At 36.7% G+C, this 19334-nt stretch overlaps 2 protein-coding genes across 2 annotated transcripts; both read right to left on the bottom strand.

The window, feature by feature from the left end:
* Positions 1–314: 314 nt before the first annotated feature.
* Positions 315–4171, bottom strand: LOC148724476 (uncharacterized). The gene is made up of 3 exons (XM_088730544.1): positions 2742–4171; positions 2032–2081; positions 315–1591 (listed from the first exon to the last, which is right to left on the bottom strand). The coding sequence occupies exons 1-3, from the start codon at positions 3076–3078 to the stop codon at positions 1451–1453; spliced, it is 528 nt and encodes a 175-aa protein (XP_088586670.1). The 5' UTR covers positions 3079–4171; the 3' UTR covers positions 315–1450.
* Positions 4172–10753: 6582 nt separating this feature from the next.
* Positions 10754–16684, bottom strand: LOC111337523 (uncharacterized). The gene is made up of 9 exons (XM_022943850.2): positions 16562–16684; positions 15668–15823; positions 15425–15547; positions 15174–15296; positions 14945–15070; positions 13944–14200; positions 13330–13444; positions 12914–13236; positions 10754–12379 (listed from the first exon to the last, which is right to left on the bottom strand). The coding sequence occupies exons 2-9, from the start codon at positions 15696–15698 to the stop codon at positions 12191–12193; spliced, it is 1287 nt and encodes a 428-aa protein (XP_022799585.1). The 5' UTR covers positions 15699–15823; positions 16562–16684; the 3' UTR covers positions 10754–12190.
* Between the last annotated feature and the right edge of the window lie 2650 nt (positions 16685–19334).

Raw genomic sequence — 19334 nt, 5'->3', positions numbered from 1 at the left:
TCTGAAAAATATTGCTTTATTGACAGAGTAAATCAAGCTAAGGAAGTATTCTTTGCTTGAGCAACTCGAAGATGATTCAGATATTGGCATGCACACAATCATGAAAGACTATCCCCTCTGTTGTGCATCCTATGTATCCATGCAAAATAATATCATGCTTTGGCTGCTCAGATACTAATAAAGAATCTGGAGAAACAGTGAATTTGTTCTTCGGAAACCAAAGTCTCATTTGATATATGCAGATCAGAAGGTCATCTAAAACAAAATTTGGTCAGAATCCTTTCAAAAAAGGAATTCATGAACACAGAGTTCGACGTCATTGAAACTACAATGGATACCCGCTCTTATAACCACAAAAGAGGAAATTCATTAACGCCTCTGAGGGCTTTCGGTGTGATATAATAACGCCAAACCACCAAAAAAAGATTTCTATTTATTCTATTTAGGTCATTCGGGTTTCTTTTTCGTTTTTCCCTCTTGGAAATGATTTTCCGTCGTGATTTATGATCATCACTGTTTAATGAACTTAATAAAAATGTGAAAGAAAATTACTGTCTAAAGAAGACTCCCAAACATAATGGGAAACATTTCCAAAACAATACCTAAGTTGTTCTTTCGACTCCTCTTCCCCTTCCATTGTTGTTAACTGTCTATGTATCCATGCCATTTAACAGACCAACATTGAGAGTGACATAAGTGTCTCAAAAATGTGTCTGGGAGTGCAGCTTAAATACTGTCCTTGGCTTTAGTTCGTTGCATTAAATCTTTTTACGCAAGAATGGTAAACATCAGTTATTTCGGACAAAGAAAAAGCATGAGCTCTTTGAAATGTTAGATGTTCTTTTTCCTTGCATAAGAAATTCAAAACGGTCGAACAAGCAGAAACAAACATACAACGGCAAAGCCAACAAACGAACGAAAACAACCATAGCGATTGGCCGGTTTCTCTGCTTATTGCTGTTATTCAGGTTCGGTTATTTTTTCATGCTTCAGGAGTTTCGATTCCACCAACTCTGATGAAGTTCTTTCCACAAGTCATCAACTTGTCTGGATAGAAAGATGAATCATATGCATCAAAGAAAACACACCAAAAACCACCAACGGTAACTGAACGTGATACTAGATAAATATCGACGTTACACAGACAAAAAGTTTTTAAACAAATCCGGAATAGCTTATCTGCCTCCCCCTGATTCTGTTTAACTGTGTAATTGTGCTGAATACAGAAAGTGTTCTTGACTATCTTATAGACTATCAGCCCGGAATAAGAGCGTTATTCGTATATCACAGCCTAGGCTCATAATCATTATCGTTGTCAATATTACTATCATTATCATTATCGCTATTAATTCTAAAATCATTTTTATCATTTTTTGTTTTTTTTTTCTTGTTATTCTGATTAAATCCTGCTTGGTATTGAGCTGTTAGATAAGTAAACTTTTTTGGTTCATCATTTCCTCACATATATTTCAACACTCATGCATGGCCAGTGGCGAAATGTGACAGGATAAAACCGAACATATCTAGCTTTGGCGTCAGTACCCAATAAATTTTTCACAACACTTCTTCTGTCGGAATTTCCTTTAAACATCTGAAAATTAAGAAAAGAAATCATAAGCAGAAAAAGCAAACAAACAAACAAAAAAAGAAAACAAAGCAATGTCCCTAAACAAAATAACAAAACAAAGAAACAAACACTTTTTCAGAGCTGCCCACGTCACAACACGTTACAAGAGAGATTGTAGACAATTTTCGTTCACTAAGGTTGATAAATATTGGATGGTCAATTCAAGATTACATAAACATAATTCAGAGCTTTTTCAAGCTCAATGATCTTACGCGAAAAACAAGGGATAGTGCGTTGACTTACTACTTAAATCCACTCTTCTTTTAAGCAACCTGGTGTGAGTTTTGATGCTTAAAATCTTTCCTATGAACCTCATCTCTCTCCTACTCCTTATCGCTCCTTATCTTAGGTTATGGATCGTATTAAGATAAAAATGTAACCACAAAGTTACCATCGTTTTGTACCTTTTCAATGTTCAGTTCATTGTAAGTGATCCAAGTTATTCCGTCCCGTGCTGCAATAGATAACGAATTAAAGAATAAGTTCTGTAGACAAACACTTTGTTCATTTCTTGAAAGTTTTTTCTTGAAAAAGGTGAAAAACGTAAGAGTATCAGCATAGATGTGGTGGACTATTTCCTTTGAAATATTATTTTACCTTCCTCATATAACTAATGATAATAATCATGTCATTATCAAGAACAATAAAAGAAAACTCTAGAATATGCAAATATTTACGAGAATAGGGGTATGAATAACTTTTAGTTTTCTCATATTCAACCAGTTTTTTCTTACACTTTCATTTCTTTCAAACAACGCAAAAACAGTTAGATGACTTTACTGCAAAAAATCGCACTCAACAGTTCAATTAAATATGGGAGTTGCTAAAACAAAAAACTGTGGATTTCAGAAAGAAACAGCTGTCAAAGTTGCTCACCATGCTAATACATGGGCATTCAAGTGTAACCCAGATAATATAAACAAATCACATTCTCTCAGTAAAACACGAAAAAAGTATTTTAAAGATAAAAATAAATTTTTTTCTCGCTTGCTATTTCCCTCCAAAAAATTCCCGCTTGAGGGGCGTTAAGGTGAAAATGCTTGCTGACTGAGACGCGAAACTATTTAACGTGCGAACAAGCAAGGCCATTTCACTAAATCAGATGAATACATACCTCTTCCGTTCAAACGCCTGATATAAAACCAACCAGGGGCCGAGCGAAAGCTTTCAGGCCTCGCCTCTTTGGTGCGGTTGTTTAGTTCGCAGATCTCTTTCTTTCTATTGTAATTGTAGCTTTGGCAGGTGATTTCTTCTCCACATCGGATATCACAGATATGAGAAGTTGAAATTGACATCCTTTTAGAGACAAAATTCTGAAGTCTCATGCCTTGAATGTTGATCTCCACCCTGCACTGATCATTAGCAGATATGCAGTTCATAAAAACAAACGAGGATGAAGAGACAAAAATTTGGCCACAGCATCTTTCCTGTAAGAATAATAATTGGTTCATGCGTTAGTATACGTTTATAGGGACTTCAAGAATACGTTGAGTTAAGAGAAAACGCAAGATGGATCAGAACACCCTTTACAAGAAAAAATAGAAAAAATAAATAGACAGTTTAACGTGGAGAAACACTTAGTTAGAAGCTAGTTTACAGATTTTCCACCAAACAACTAAAACAAATAATTCAAATGAAAATAACATTATTATGAATCCCAACTGGCCGAAGACAAACCAGTTGGCTATATTACAAGCATGGCCGAGGATTCGAAACTCGGGGCTACCGGGAAACAAATCCGGGCAGTGGTCTGGGCGGTACTTGAACCCGCTAGCGGCGGATCGCAAGTCCGACACGCCGACCACTCTACCACGCTGCCCTTTAGCACAAACTTCCTTCTTCACTGTTGCATTGTATGAGAAAATTGGTTCTGTTCTATCAAAGCGACTTTAAATTAACAAACAATTTTCGATAACGAAATAAAGGTGTCACAGATTAAGAGAATCTACTAAAATGTGCCTTTTCTCTTAATTTATCTACTGTTTACATTTTTAACCGTTAAAGCGATTGTTATGCAGAGATTCTCGTGAGACATAATAATGCCTCATAATAAAAACGGGTTATAAACACTGAGCCTTTTGAGTTGTACTTTGATACTAACCACCGCCTGGTAAGTTTCTATTTCGAGGTCGTTGGTTAATCTTATGAAGCTATAGTTTAAATCTAAAGAAAAAAAAAAAAACCCGAACTTACACCTGAATTCTTTCCCCAGCCTTAATTAATGAAAGGTTAGCCTGACAGCTTGGGCCACTGCTTTTTGGTAAACTGCAATGAATTCAATATAGCCTCAATCACTAATTTTATGATTGTGGATTGTAAAAGGTAACACTACTCTAGGTGAATGATAATTTGACAGAAGCCCCAAACTTTGTAGTGCTTCTCGATGAACTTTAATGGACAGAACATCCCTTTACATCTATATTTTACGCAAAAAACCGATCGGAAATGATCAACAATTAGTCAAGACCTCTTTAAATATTAATGAATATCTGTTTAATGGGTAAAATTTGTTTTGTCCTTGTTTATTCTCTTACAGGTTGGCAGAAATGGCTAACAAAACAACGGTCTTGTAACTGGCTATTCACACAGTTTTTCTAGAATGTGTGGGACAATACTAAATTGATTACAAATGGTAAGATGAATAATTTAAGGAGCCCGCTCAACAGTAGACACTAAACTAGCCAGCCGTCTCACACTTCCGCTGGAAGATGTTAACTTTTTAAAGCAATATCATTGTCTCGGCTATAATTCTCCAACTCTTGCCACCTTTGTTCAAGCTACATGGTTCTTCGTACCCACATCGCTCGTGATAAGTTTAGATTGACGATAATACCAGGACAAAATGATTGTTAACGGGCTAATAAAAAGTTTACTTTGAGCCCTTTTGGAAATCGAACACATCATTGGCTTTTTGTGAATCTAGCAAATTCGAGAGTTTTTTGTGTTTGTTTATCTGGAGATGTATGTATGTCTTCGCAAAATAAATGTTTAAAGCACATATCAATTAAAAACGAACATGTCGACGATTTCATGGGAAACTTTACTTTATGCAAATTTCTTCAATATCTATCAACCTCTGTTATTTGACATCGTTTGGTTCTGCAAGACGCCAGATGAAGGATGTGTTCTGTTCCGTTAGACTTCAGTTATGAATATCCTAAAATTTTGCCCATATTTACGTGAAAGTCTTTAAAGCTAAGTTTCAAGCTATTTTTCTCGAGTAATGTCAGTAATTTTTACGAAAAACGAAAAATTCAAAATTTTGATCACCTTATATTTGAAAATGTCTAGAAATTTAGGTAGCAACTTAAAATTTTTTATTAAAATTTGGGTAGCAACTTTTGGCAATTTTTTGGAAACCTTTTGGGAATTCCAATTAGCAACTTTCGGCATTTTACGAGCTTAATTGGGACATGCCTAATATCTGCCTATTAGGTATCCCTGAGCAACATTTCGTTGACTTCGATACCTCGTCTAGAAGTTGTCTATAAATTTCTCTAATTGGCCAATAGATATCCATTTTTAAATCTTTAAAAAAGCGTTTTAAACCTCTCAAAAATTCAAAATGAGCTTCCAAAAACGGTTTGCTTTTGTTTTGACTTATTTGAAAAATTTGCATTCAGGTGGTGTGCACACGTATAAAAGTAAATATAGAGCTACTTTAAGAACAGGTGGAATTCAGATCACACATAAGAAATACATCATTTGAGCTCAAGGAAAAATGGTTAACAGACCTCTAACAATTTTCCTTTTGCTCTTATACCAATGTACTAAATGGTCATAATTCCCATAATTATGACCATTTTCGAGGAAATAATAAACTCTGCTTTGAACTAGCGTCGGACTACACCTAGATAAATACATGACTAACCGAGCACGCTGTTTACTTGTAAGGATGTCTAATATTTGGCATTTCCCCTAGGAGATCGAGTCACAGAAAGGGTGATAGACATCTTTTTTCCCAACCTGCTTGTGCTGGTTAAGCAAAGAAATTTGAGCGAAAAGGATTTTTTTTGGTATTTATTGCAACTGTCTTCCTTTTGCAAGCCCACCTCTATGACTTTTTGAATCGAGTGCTTCACTTATTAAGTATCAGTCACCAAGAAATTAAAAAAAGCTTCAAAATATATTTTTGGCACTTTATTCTTCATTGGAGGTGAACTGCCTTTATTCGTGCAAACATATAAACTTCAATTCGAGCAAAGAAGAATTATCTAAAACCCCTGCAAACTTCTCACTTCTACACAAACGTCAACAGTTACGCAAAAACTTTTCAGCCTGCCACAGCTAACGTCAATATAATTCCCTAGTTACTGTAAGATTTTACGGGGAAGAGCTCAGACTTCATCACTTGATTTGCTTTAAAACCGAAAGTGAATTTGTGGAATTTATAATAATAATAATAATTCATAATATTTATATTGCGCAAATTAACATGTGGATATGATCAAATGCGCATCACAACACTTTTCCGGGGACTTTTCCCGGACTGCATCAGCAGTTTACAAACAATCGAAGGAAACCTATTTGAAGATGCCCCCTCCCCCCGATTCCCAGTAAACAGGCTAGACCACATCACAGTAATCTCCTGAGTGAGTTCTTTAACGTCCCCTACCTAACCAAATTAACTAATTAATAGATGCAGGAGACGGGACCTACGGTTTATTCGTCCTTATCCGAAAATACTAGAGTGTCTATCCATTTCTTATAGAAAGGTAACGCATTTTCCTCAGTTATTTTAAGACCTCGAGTGTTGGTCCGGCTGGGGCTCGAACTATCGACCTCGACCTCCCGCACAACAGTCCAGCCCTCTAACCAATTGAGCTAACCGGGAGACGGTTAATCAGCCAAGTGTTTGTGTATGCCTAGTTGAAGAAGCCATGGAAAGATTTTATTTTCCGTATACGACCTTGGGTTTGGCGGTAGTTTAATGTGCTCCTTGAGGGTTAAAACCAAACTATTTTGTCCGCAACGTAGAATGATAGTTTAGTTTAGTTTATTAGCTTCGCCGACAGGCAGGGACACCGCAACAGCTTGCGCCAACTACTGCGGGCCCGCTAAACCCACCATCCCAGCCCAGGGGAGGACATCCATCACAGTAATCTCGTGCGTGGGAAATTAATGTCTCCTACTGACCCTACAGGAGACGGGACCTCCATTTATTCGTCCCCGTTCGAGAAGACTAGAATATCTAAGTAGTTCTTGATGTTATAGAAAGGCGGCATATTCTTCTCAATTATTTTAAGACCTTGAGTGTTGGTCCGGCCGGGGCTCGAGCCCTCGACCTACCGCACAACAGTCCAGCCCTCTGTCGATTGAGCTAACCGGGAGGCGGTGTATTGAAGGAGAATAATTGGATTTCTCTTTACGCGAGAAAGTTTGTAAAGCTAAATAATATGTATTAATAAATTTTAAAGTGCTTTTGTAAAATAACCGAAGATGAAGCATGGTAAGAGTTAAAAAAAAAAACACCAATATTCACTATTTTGGAACCTGTTTTATAAGCAGTTACTCAAAAATGACTTCAATATCTAATCCTGAACAGAATCTACCAAGAGTTTTTAAGATATGGATTTTGTGAAGAAAATATTAAGAAAAGTAAATATGACACGATTGCTAGCATCTAAAGCAATAGACTATCCTCATCATCGCAAGCGATATAACGTGCATAAAATTATTTCATAACGCTTTTATACCGTTGACGAAAAACACAGGGATTGTGCCCATTTATGCTAGCACAAAGAAAATACTATACTGCGTCAAAAGCTGTTTCGCCATAATTTCAAGGTGACTTTAGTTGCTAAGTTAGTTTTTAAAGCCACTGTCTCTTCCATTTTTCTCGTCTAAATCATGAGGACAAATGATATCTCCTTTGAGGTCATCAAAGTTGATGTGACCCCAACAAAAGCTCTTCTCATCTACAAGTCTGACTTGCGCGTATTGACCAATAAACTCCTCTACGTCCCAGCTCTTAAGGTACATATTCTCCCGACAGTTTCCTGTCTCCCTTCTAACGACCTAAACGTAACGACAGACATAAACAGCTTTTAAACCTTTATTTCTACGATTGCTAACATATCTAACATGACTATATCATACATTAATTCACTTTTAATGCTTTAAACTTAGGGGAAAAATGTTGAAGACAAAATCATAGTTTAGTTTACTTTTCCTGGTTATCATGTAATCTCAAATGAGCCCATTCTTGCTGGAACGATGAGGCTTTTTTTATAAATTAAGAGAAGACAAGAATTAATTACACTTTATCAGTCATTAAACCAGCAAGATATATCAATCGCGGTACTCGATTTTGAATGGGTCCCTTTATTCTAACCACGGGTATCTTGTTGTTTCATTTTATTAGCATTGTAGAGATGACACAACTGGTGTATCTTGGTTTTGGTATTCTCCCTTCAGGTGACTCCTCATAGGTAAATAAAAGTTGTGGAAGGATTTTTTTATTGAAATTTTCTCTGAAAGGTCTCCACCAATCTCTGTTTCTAGAACCACCATACAAAGGAAAGGTCACCAAAGAGATAGATGGGCCAATCTTGCCCTATTTATGCCCAGACTTGTACCAATCACGTGGGTTATTTCATAGTTTCACAACGTATTTCTCGATAATTTTATAAAGTAACAGTTGAAAAAAACACATCATTTTATAGATAAGTAAAAAGTCTCTAATGTTTGTAACAGTGTAATATATGGAAATATTTCTCAGTTTCATACCATCTAAATCAAGTCAAAACGTTCCTCGGGATACACAATGCAGTACTAAGGAATCATTTCAATTCAATAGAAGAATTGCAAGAGTAGTTTAAGAGGTAATCTGTCAAACTGATCGCTCAGAATAATTGTTCGTCGTCTAAAATATGTCACTTTACCTCGATACTGAGATGGGTGTAATCTTGTTTACTCTGAAGGTTGGACGCGCCTGGACTTTCGTCTAAAGCGTTGTTCAACTCACAAATGTAGTTCCCCCCTTGTGAAGGCCCAAAATTTATGGACACACAATTGGGTTCCATATAACACAGCACATTACAACTGCCTTGATGGAGCACCTCCACAAGCCTGATTAAATGGCCTTTCAAGACTCTGTCCGGTATGGGTTCTTTGAAAATAGTGGATCGGCATTCTTCACCTAATTTGTTTGCAAATAACAAAACAAGTTCATGCACAGTTTTGGTTTAGAATAAGTTAATGGCAGGGTAATATCCTTAAGAAATTAATTTTCCTCGAGAGACACTGGATAATGGTTTGTTGCTGCCGTTTTGAACTCTTAAAGTTTTCCCTGACACGGTATCCAGGAGACTGAAATTCTGCTTGTTAGTTTTTCACCGAAGAAAGAACTTGTCTTGGCAGGTATCTCTGTGATGTTACCGGTTAGATTTTGAATGTGCGCTCAATCAAGTTGTGAGAATCAGAGGCAAGTTACCGGTCAAAGAGGAAAGCAATTAATTTCCATCCCCTTTTGAGTCAATCCTATTAGAAAGAATCATTAAAAGCGACAAAACTCTCCAAGTCTCACGCCTTGAATGTTGATCTCCCTCCTGCACTGATAATGAGCAGATACGCAGTCCATGAAAAAAGCCAGGATGCAGAGACAAAAATTTGGCCACAGCATGCTTCCTGTAAGAATGATAGGTATACAGTATACGTTTGTAAAGAAAGCAGGCATAGATGAGTTAAGACAAAATGAAAGATGGATCTGAGGGCACTTTGACACGAGCTTGTTGCATGCGTGTACCTTAGTGCCAACCGTTTTTCAATTGCGTAAGAAAATGAAAATCAAATTTCATTTTCCTACGCAATTGAAAAACGATTGGCACTAAGGTGCACACATTTTTTTGTCTCGCTGTCGCATTGTATGAAAAATTGGGAATGTTCTGTGGAAGCAACGTCAAACAAACAAACAATTTCTGGTAACGAGATAAGTGTGTCACAAACTACGAGAGGCGACTTTTACGTCAGGTTTTCCTCCGATTTTTTGTCTGTTTTTAACATGTTTAACTATTCGCGCCATTGCTGTCCAGAGATTGTCGTGAAATTTAACTATTTTTATGGCTTCAGGACAAGTAAGGTCCCTTACCTTTAAAGATGTATAAAAACTCAGCCTTTTGCGGCGTTTTTTATTCTAACCACCACCCGATGGTTAGATAGCAGCTTTTGGATTTTAGCAATTTTTGGCAACGTTTTTAAAAGAATTCCATTAAGCAACTTTCCAGCATTTTACGAGCACAATCGGTACATGCCCAATATCTGCCCCCCCCAGGTATCCCGAAGCAACATTTCGATGGCGCTAAGACCTCTTCCAGAGGTTGTTTCTGAATTCCTCTGATTGGGCAGTAGATAGCTATTTTAAAACTTTAAAAAAGTTTTTAAGTCTTTAAAAAGATCGAAAATGAGCTTCGCAATTTGAAATAATCGCATTCAAATGGCGTGCACACGTAGAAACCTAAATATAGAGCTACTTTAAGAACAGGCGGAATTCAGATTACAAATATGAGAATTTCATAATTCGAACTCATGAAAAAATGGTTGCTAACACGAGGCAGAAGGAAAATTACTGATGGATTACTTTACGAATGAAAACAAATTAAGTTTAATTTGTGAATGGTGTCGTGTGTGATTTTCTCTTTTCTAATTAACTTTCTCTCTCTAACAACAGACACTGTGTTCACAAGTTCAGAATAAGCATTTCTGAAGAACACTGAAATTGCAAATTTGAATTTGGTATTTGAAGGTTAAAACCAAACTATTTTGTCCGCAACGTAAAATGATATTGACATCAAAAGAGAGTTATTGGATATCTCTTTAAGAGAGAGAGTTTGTTACTAAATAATATGTATTAATAAATTTTAAAGTGCTTCTGTATAATAACCGAAGATTAAGCATTGCAAGAGTCAAATATAGCATCATTATTCCACTATTTTGAAACCTGGTTTGGATACAATTACTAAAAAATGGCTTCAACGTCTAATCCTGAAGAGAATCTACTAAGAATATTTACAAATATGGATTTTGCAAAGCAAATTTTAAGAAAAGTAAACATGACGCGATTGCTAGCATCTAAAGTAATCGACTATCCTCATCATAGCAGTAAACCGATCAAAATAATAATAGTAATAATAATAATGGAAACTTTATTTGTGTTTTTAAATGTACAATTGTAAATCTCACAACGTATAGGCAATTTACAAATGCTTCTTGAGATTGGTTTATTCAACACACACAAAAATCAAAATTATATTAAATCTGGGTTGTCTCAATTCCTAATAATAATAATAATAATAGTAATAATAATACTACTAATAATAGTATTTATTGATTTGCATTGCGCAAATATGAATCCAGCGAAAAAAATTATCATCTGCGCATGTCATTCCTATTTCTACAACAAACGACGTAATATGTTGCTCTAATAACTATATTCATCATTCTCTTGATTTTGTAGAGTTGCTGCTTTTTGTCGAGTTGCTGCTTTTGTCAATGCCTATGTCTAAGAACGTAGAGCATTCATCTGAGAATACGCCAATGGAGCTCATGGAGAGATTTACAAGTTTCACACATCTGAAAGTTCTACCCATTCCGTTAATCAAGTTCCGATATTTTTCTTTTTTACGTACTGCATTGTTGTTCAGGTTAGATTCGAAACCGACTGTTAATTCTAGAACATATAGGCACTTGGACTAAATTAGGAAAAAAATATCTGTGCGATAATTTTCACCAATTATTATTAACGGATTTAGAAAACCAGTAACACCTGCATAGGGTGAGTCTAATCATGATAACAATATAGCGGCAAGTAGGTCGGACGCTATATTTTGGCGCCCGCAAGATTTAGTGTTTGTACTGAAATCAAGCCGAGCTTGAGCACTAAACGCAGTTTAAAAGTTAATTAACATTAACCTGCATTTGTCGCTGGATCAAAAAGGCAAGCTAGTGTCTCGAAGCAAGTATTTTATCGAATGTTAGTTTTAAGTTTGTAGTGTCAAGTACGTTGAACATTGCAAGGACTTTTAAGATCATAACATGAACAGTAAAACTACAAAAGAAACTTTTAAAAGGCTAAGCATTATAAGAACATTATATAAGAATCAAGTTTATTCCCAGGAATGAATATTAATTTAAATGATATTTTTAAACATTGAGGGAAATCTAATTATTGAGTTCTGTATATTAGAAGACTAATCGATTTATTGTGCGCCCTATGAAACTCTCTTTTCCTAGCATGATTAAGTCCAATAAACTGCGTCATAATATACATTAATTGAAGCTCCCCCTTAGGCGCTTTTCAGCCACAATGTAGAGTAACTAAGAGCTTAAAAATCCCCACTGGCAGGAGGCAGACCAGTGAGACATAACGATTGTATTGTATAATTAGAGCCATCTCAGTCACCTGCATAAAATTGTTTCATAATGCTTTTCTACTGTTGACCAAAACACAGTGATTGTGCCTATCTATAACAGCACAAAGCAAGTTCTATACTACGTCAATGGCTGCTTCACCATACTTTCAAGGTGACTTGAGTTGATAGCTTAGTTTTTAAAACCACCGTCTCTTCAGTTGTTCTCGTCTAAATCGTGAGGACAAATAATATCTCCCTTAAGGTCATCAAAGTTGATGTGACCATAACCACCAGAAGTCTCATCTACAACTCTGACTTGCGCGTATTGACCAATAAACTCCTCTACGTCCCAGTCCTTACGGTACATTGTCTCCCCACAGTTTCCTGTCTCATTTCTGACGACCTAAACGTAACGACAAACATAAACAGTTTTTAAACCTTTGTTTCGAAAATTGCTGACATATCTCACACGACTATCTCGTACATTAATTTACTTGCAATGCTTTAATTTTGGGGGGAAAAGTGCTATTTCGAAAGAGGGTTAGCCAAAGACTAAAAAATTAAAATATAGAGTGCCAAACGCCAAATTGGTTATCTCGCGGACTCTCCCTTAAGTTAGTTCAAAATGAGCCATTTCTAAGTCAAAAAATATTTCAAAAGTAAAACCAACCGATTTCGACACAAGGTTGTTATCAGGGTCATCACCACTTACGCAGATGATGACCAAGGGTTGAAAATGTTTAGATTTTACTTTTTAAATGTATTTTCCCAGTAAATATATCACTTTAAACCTAAGCGAACTTTATGGATATCACGAAGCTCAAAACGGTTTCGTAGTTTTGAAAGTACAAATTACTGATACCTTGATCAATTGACATAGCCTATTTTAAAAGAATCAAAGGACACATAATAGTCAAAGTGCCACATAATCTCCAACCTGGTTGTTGACAATAAGCTCCGCACGAAGTTCAGTTACGGTACATCCCCCACCAATGAGAAACGAGATATTCTTGCCGACGATACGAAAACAAGGTGAGGTGAGAGTTCCTTTGGGTACGTCGGATCCATCTGGATGCTGCAGTCCTGCGGGATCGCTCTCTTTGGGCCGTTTCTCAGCTCCCCCTATCCACCAGTTCCCTTGCAGATTGGCGCTTTCTCTCCTGCGATACACTGGATTGTCACCAAATGTAGGCTGGTAAATGAAAGCTCTACCTGTCATTTCCCACCCGCCAATTCCATCTTCAAAGTCAAGGCTGCAGGCTGCGTTGAAAAAAAAGAAAAAGTTCATTACCCTGAATAGACAATGATTAACATTTGGTATTGAATCCACATCAGGGTTTTCTATTTGATTACCTTTCTTACAGTATAGACCAGTAAATCCTAAAGGACATCCACAGCGAAATCCTTTACCAGTGTATCCAGCCTGACATGTGCCATTGTTGAAACAGGGACTGCTGCTGCAGGGGTTCTGTTCAAGATAAAATGACTGAGTATCATAAACATCCATGATTAGTTTACTTTTCAGGGTTACCGTATAATCTCAAAGGAACACATTTTTTCTGGAACGATATCTTCTTCAGGCTTTTTGACAAGTAACTGCAAAAAATAATTCAATACACTTTATGTGTATTGTGTTTATGTGTGTTTCAACCAGAAAATGGCAGGACTGGATATTTGGTAGGTTGAGCAGTGTTTGATGTATTTAGAGTGCGTCCCTTCATTTTAGCCATGGCTATCTTATTGTTATCTTTTTTTAACACTAAGGTGAACACGATTGGTATACCCTAGCTTTAGTATTCTCCAATGCGATTCCTCATATTTATATAAAAGTTGTCGAACTGTTTTTTTTTTTTTTTCTCCACCATCAATTCAATAAATGTACAAGAATTGCAAGGCTAGTCTAGGAAGCAATCTGACAAACTGATAGCCCACAATAATTGTTCATTGTCTAAAATAAGTAATTTTACCTCTATACTGAGATGGATGTAATCTTCTTTACTCTGAAGGTCGGACGAGCTTGGACTTTCGTTCGAAGCATTGTTCAACTCACAAAGGTAGTTCCCTCCTTGTGAAGGCCCAAGATTTATGGACACACAATTGGGCTCCATATAACACAGCACATTACAGCTGCTTTGATGGAGCACCTCTACAATCCTGATCAGATGGCCTTTCATGACTTTTTCCAGTAGGGGTTCTTTGAAAATAATGGATCGGCATTCCTCACCTATTTGGTTTGCAAATAACAAAACAAGCTCGTCAGGCATCTTTGTGATTGTACCGTGCGATTTTTAACGTGCACTGATCAAGGTGTGAGAACCAGCGGCGAGTTACCCGTCAAAGAGGAAAGCAAACAATTTACAGCCCATTTTTAAGTCCACTCCAATGGACGCGTTTATTAAGCTGAAAATGCTATGTTCCGAAACCTTAGTTTTCTTTCTTTGTCTCCAATTGATGCAACTGCTAGTTAAGACAGTTTGAATACTTTGCCCCAAGAGACTGGCAATTTTTCATGTATATGTTACTCCATCTAGCACTTCACCGTCACCTAGACTGGGCACGATTTTTGGAGAAAATAGCCTACCATTGAGTCGAATTCGTCTAAATAGAAGTCACTGACATGAAGAACGACTTACCTATCTTTGGACAGTAAAGCTGACGGTATCATATCATTTAGAAAATTCCAAAGGTTCAAATTGCTTCCTTAACGAATTTGGTTACGATGATGAAACACAGTTTTCACCCCGTTATGAAAAATATCAGATTATATCATGGGGCAGATATATACCAGTGGGAAGCTTTTGTCGCGGTTCGGACATCAACACTGTATTATTGTTGCCCTGAAGGTAGAGAGCAATGATCTGGTCGCTGGGAAAGCTCTCCTTTATTAACATTGTTCTTCTTTCTCTTCGAGCATAATACTTGTACAGTAACCAAATGTAATACCTTTTACTGAGCACACGTAACGCACCTGAACAAGCACTTCCATCTCCTACTGATTCTTCCTCCTTACAAGTACAGCCATAAGAGCCATTGGTGTTTACACAGGTCGCATTCACACCACAAATAAAGCTGCCATTTACACATTCGTCAATATCTACAGGACAAATGCAAATAAGTCCGCTGTGGAAAGACTATTTCTAGCCAGCTTTATTTCATTGAATTTTTTTTTTTTTGTTTTTTCTCAGAAAAAAACATACCTGAACATATCTGACCATCTCCCAAAAAACCTTTCTTGCATGTACAGTTATAGGAGCCATTGACGTTGATGCAATTGGCATTTGCGTCACAAAGGTGGCTGCCATTTCTGCATTCATCGATATCTGGGTGAGTATTTGAAAATATAGAAACGCCTAAGCATCAGACCTTGTCCATTACCAATATCCTCTCTTGCAGAGAATAAATGAACAAATGGGAAAATTTTACATAAAGCGAGGTAAGTTCATCGTACCTCTACATTCATATCCAGTTCCATTGTATCCCTCCTTGCACGTGCATTTATACGAGCCGTAAGTGTTTGAACAGTTTGCATTGACGCTACAGAGCAAGATATTACTCTTGCATTCATCGATGTCTGGAAGATAATTTATAAATAATGTAAGAATAGATAAACTAGTAATCAACAGAGATAATCCGAACGTTTGAAAAACAATATTTGACGAAAATAGGCTGAGATCAAACGAAATAGGCTTACCTCCAGTTCCTAAATTCATATCACAATACATTAACTGTGTCTTTCCATTACCAGTTGGATTCAGCCAGTACTTATTGCTAATGGCATCTTTTCCCTCACTTGCTTTTATTTCTTGGCAAGATAGTGCTGGTAATTCGACAATGGAACCCAAAGGTACTGCAATAGATAAAAGATTGAAGAATAAATTCCGTAGGTAACTACCTGGTTAATTTCTTAAAAGTTTTTTTCTTGGAAAAGGTGAGAAACTTAAGAGGATGAGCATAGATTTGATGGACTATTGACTTTAAAATATAATTTTACTTTCCTCGAATAACTAAAGGTGAATTAGTAATTATAACATTGTCAAGAACAATGGAAAAAAACTCTAGAATATGCAAATATTACCGGGAAATAATATTTATGAATAACTTTTAGTTTTCTCGTATTCAAGTAGTTTTTTCTCACACTTTCATTTCTGTCAAACAACGCAGAAGCGGTTAGATTACTTTCCTGGAAAAATCTCACTCAACAGTTGACCTAAATATGGGAGTTGTTAAAAACTGTGGATTTCAGAAAGAAGCAGCTGTCAAAGTTGCCCACCACACGACAATACATAGCCGTTCGCGTATAACCAAGATACTATAAACAGTTTAACTTATATTCTCTTCTCTCCACCCACGACAATACATAGCCGTTCGCGTATAACCAAGATAATATAAACAGTTTACTTATATTCTCTTGGTAAAACGCGAAAAAAAAGTGTTTCAAGGATAGAAATTAGTCCCGCTTGCTATTTTCTTGAAAAAAATTCTCACCTGAGGGCTGTTATTGGTGAAAATGCTTGCTGACTGAGACGAGAAACTATTTAACGTGCGAACAAGTAAGGCCATCTCACTTAATCAGATGAATACATACCTCTTCCATTCAAACGCCTGATATAAAAACAATCAGGGGACGAGCGAAAGTTTTCAGGCCTCGCCTCTTTGGTGCGGTTGTTTAGTTCGCAGATCTCCTTCTTTCTATTGTAGTTGTAGCTTTGGCAGGTGATTTCTTGTCCACATCAGATATCACAGATATAGGGAGCTGATGCTGACATCCTTTTGAAGACGAACTTTTCAAGTCTCATGCCTTGGATATTGATCTCCACCTTGCACTGTTCATTAGCAGATACGCACTCCACGAAAAGAACCGGGATAAAGAGGCAAAAACTTGGCCACAGCATCTTTCTTGTAAGAACAATAATTGGTTCGTGCGTCAGTATACTTTTATAAAGCCATCAAGTATACAGTGGGTTTAGAGAAAATGCAAGATAGATCAGAGCGCCCTTTGGCACAGACTTCTTGTATCTCTGTTATATTGTATGAAAAATTGGTAATATTGTATGCAAGTGACTCTAAACTAACAAAAAATTTCCCATAACAAAATATGGGTGTCATAGATGTAGAGAATCTACTTTTATGGGGTTTTTCTCTTCATTTCTCTCTTGTTCGAGCGATTGTTGTGCAGAGATCGTCATAAGATTTAAGTATTTTTATGGCTCATAATGAAAACGGGTTTCTACCCTTTACCCTCACTTCACAACAAGTAAAGTCCCTTACCTTTAAAGGCATATAAACACTCAGCCTTTTACAGCGTGTTTTGATGCTAGCCACCACCTGCTGGTAAGTTTCTATCTCGATGTCGTTGGTCGATGTTTTGAAGCTATAGTTTAAATCTAAAAAACTCCGAACCTCTGAACCTACACCTGAATTCTCTCCCTAGCCTTAATGAAATGTTAGCCTGACAGCTTGAGCCACTGCTTTTTGGTAAAGTGTAATGAACACAAAATAGCCTCAATGAATAATTTTGGGATTCTGTATTATAAAAGATAACGCCAGGTGAGTGAAAATTTGACTGAAGCCCAAAACGCTGCGAACGTGTTCGAATTCGGCCTGATCATTATTGACAAAACAAAACATTATTTTTGTTCATTAGCCTTTATTTTTTCTACTCTTGGGACGCACTCGTAAAAATGTTTTTGTTAATGCATTCCTCTCACACTACTTCATCTATCGTTTTAAAACAAAGAGAAATTGAGTTTGAAAACATAGAAAAAGGAAAACAGTTAATAACCGATGCCAGGCTGTAGCTTTGTGAATTCCAACTTTTCTTCCGTGATCATATTTTTAGCACGACAACTTGAACTACTGCTTTTCGGTAAACTGTAATGAAAAGAACGCCCCTTTCTATTTCTATTTAATCTGAAGAAATGGATCGAAAATGATAAACACCTGGTTAAGGCCTCCTTAAATATATGTAAATATCTGTTTCATGCATAAACTTGGTTTTTTCGTTTTCTATTCTTTTTCAAGTTGTTTGTTACCTGCAAGGCTTGTCCCCATTGTGCTCGGAAACTTTTAAGCAACTTTTGGCGTTTGGAAGAACTTTTAGCGATTCTAGTATTAGTGAAATTTTTTTTTCATTCGTATATCTGGGAAATGTTTTCTCAACATAAAGCTCATATCAATTAAGCAAGAAACAGTCAACGATTTCATCGGAAACTTCAACTTATGTAAATTTCTTGAATGTCTATCAACCTTTTGAACACATAACCTGTTATTTGACATCGTTTCGTTCGACAAGAAGCCAAGTGAAGAATGACTTTTGTTCCATTAAACTTTAGTCAAGAATATCCTTCAATTTCGCCTCTATTTACGTGCAACTCTTTAAAACTAAGTTTTAAACCATTTTTCTCGAGTGATTTTAGTGACTATTGCGAAGATCGAAACATTAAGTTTTAATTAACTTTTATTCCAAAAAAATCCAGAAATTTAGGTAAAAGCTTTTCAAATTTGCGCAGCAACTTTTGGGATTTTGGCAGTTTTTTTTAGCAACCATTTGGAAATTCCAGTCGGCAACTTCCCAGGATTTTACGAGCACAAACGGGAAATGCCTAAATCTGCACTCGGAACAACGGCGCTAAAAACTCGTCTAGAGGTTGTATATCAGGCATAAATAGTTTGTGCAAGGAAATCCCGCAAAATTTACATGACGATACATCCAAAAGTTACTTTAAAGTTGCTCAAAAATTTAAAAGTTGCCACCCAAATTTAGAAGAAGCTGCTTACTTTTGGGAGTCATTTCTTCTAGATTGAACAACAACAAACATATGAAACATATGAGTGAACTGCGGTTATGAGACGTATATAAGAACGATCCTTCGCAGTAAAGCACTATTTGAGCAATAGTGGAAATCAGACCTGAAAAAAATTTCAGGCCTGTACGGGATTCGAACCACTGACCTCTGCGATACTAGTGCAGCGCTCTACCAATTGAGCTAACAAGCCAACTGGGAGCAGGCCATCAAATTAATTCGATATAAACCCGTAGATGATAAATCGAACAACAACAAACATATGAAACATATGAGTGAACTGCGGTTATGAGACGTATATAAGAACGATCCTTCGCAGTAAAGCACTATTTGAGCAATAGTGGAAATCAGACCTGAAAAAAATTTCAGGCCTGTACGGGATTCGAACCACTGACCTCTGCGATACTAGTGCAGCGCTCTACCAATTGAGCTAACAAGCCAACTGGGAGCAGGCCATCAAATTAATTCGATATAAACCCGTAGATGATAAATCGAACAACAACAAACATATGAAACATATGAGTGAACTGCGGTTATGAGACGTATATAAGAACG

This window comes from Stylophora pistillata, chromosome 8 (assembly GCF_964205215.1).
Source record: "Stylophora pistillata chromosome 8, jaStyPist1.2, whole genome shotgun sequence".
Classification (NCBI taxonomy): domain Eukaryota; kingdom Metazoa; phylum Cnidaria; class Anthozoa; order Scleractinia; family Pocilloporidae; genus Stylophora; species Stylophora pistillata.
The sequence above is the reverse complement of the archived record's forward strand: the minus strand, read 5'-3'. Positions and strand labels throughout refer to the sequence as shown.

Bases quoted from the DNA above. Each gene is read 5' to 3' on its own strand.
- LOC111337523 (XM_022943850.2), bottom strand. From the start codon at position 15,698: ATGTATTGTGATATGAATTTAGGAACTGGAG. The intron at 15,548-15,667 runs GTAAGCCTATTT...ATTATCTTCCAG, and splicing joins TATGAATTTAGGAACTGGAG to ACATCGATGAATGCAAGAGT. The intron at 15,297-15,424 runs GTACGATGAACT...ATACTCACCCAG, and splicing joins AACTGGATATGAATGTAGAG to ATATCGATGAATGCAGAAAT.
- LOC148724476 (XM_088730544.1), bottom strand. From the start codon at position 3,078: ATGAACCAATTATTATTCTTACAGGAAAGATGCTGTGGCCAAATTTTT. The intron at 2,082-2,741 runs GTATGTATTCAT...TATCTATTGCAG, and splicing joins CAGGCGTTTGAACGGAAGAG to CACGGGACGGAATAACTTGG. The intron at 1,592-2,031 runs GTACAAAACGAT...CTTAATTTTCAG, and splicing joins ATGAACTGAACATTGAAAAG to ATGTTTAAAGGAAATTCCGA.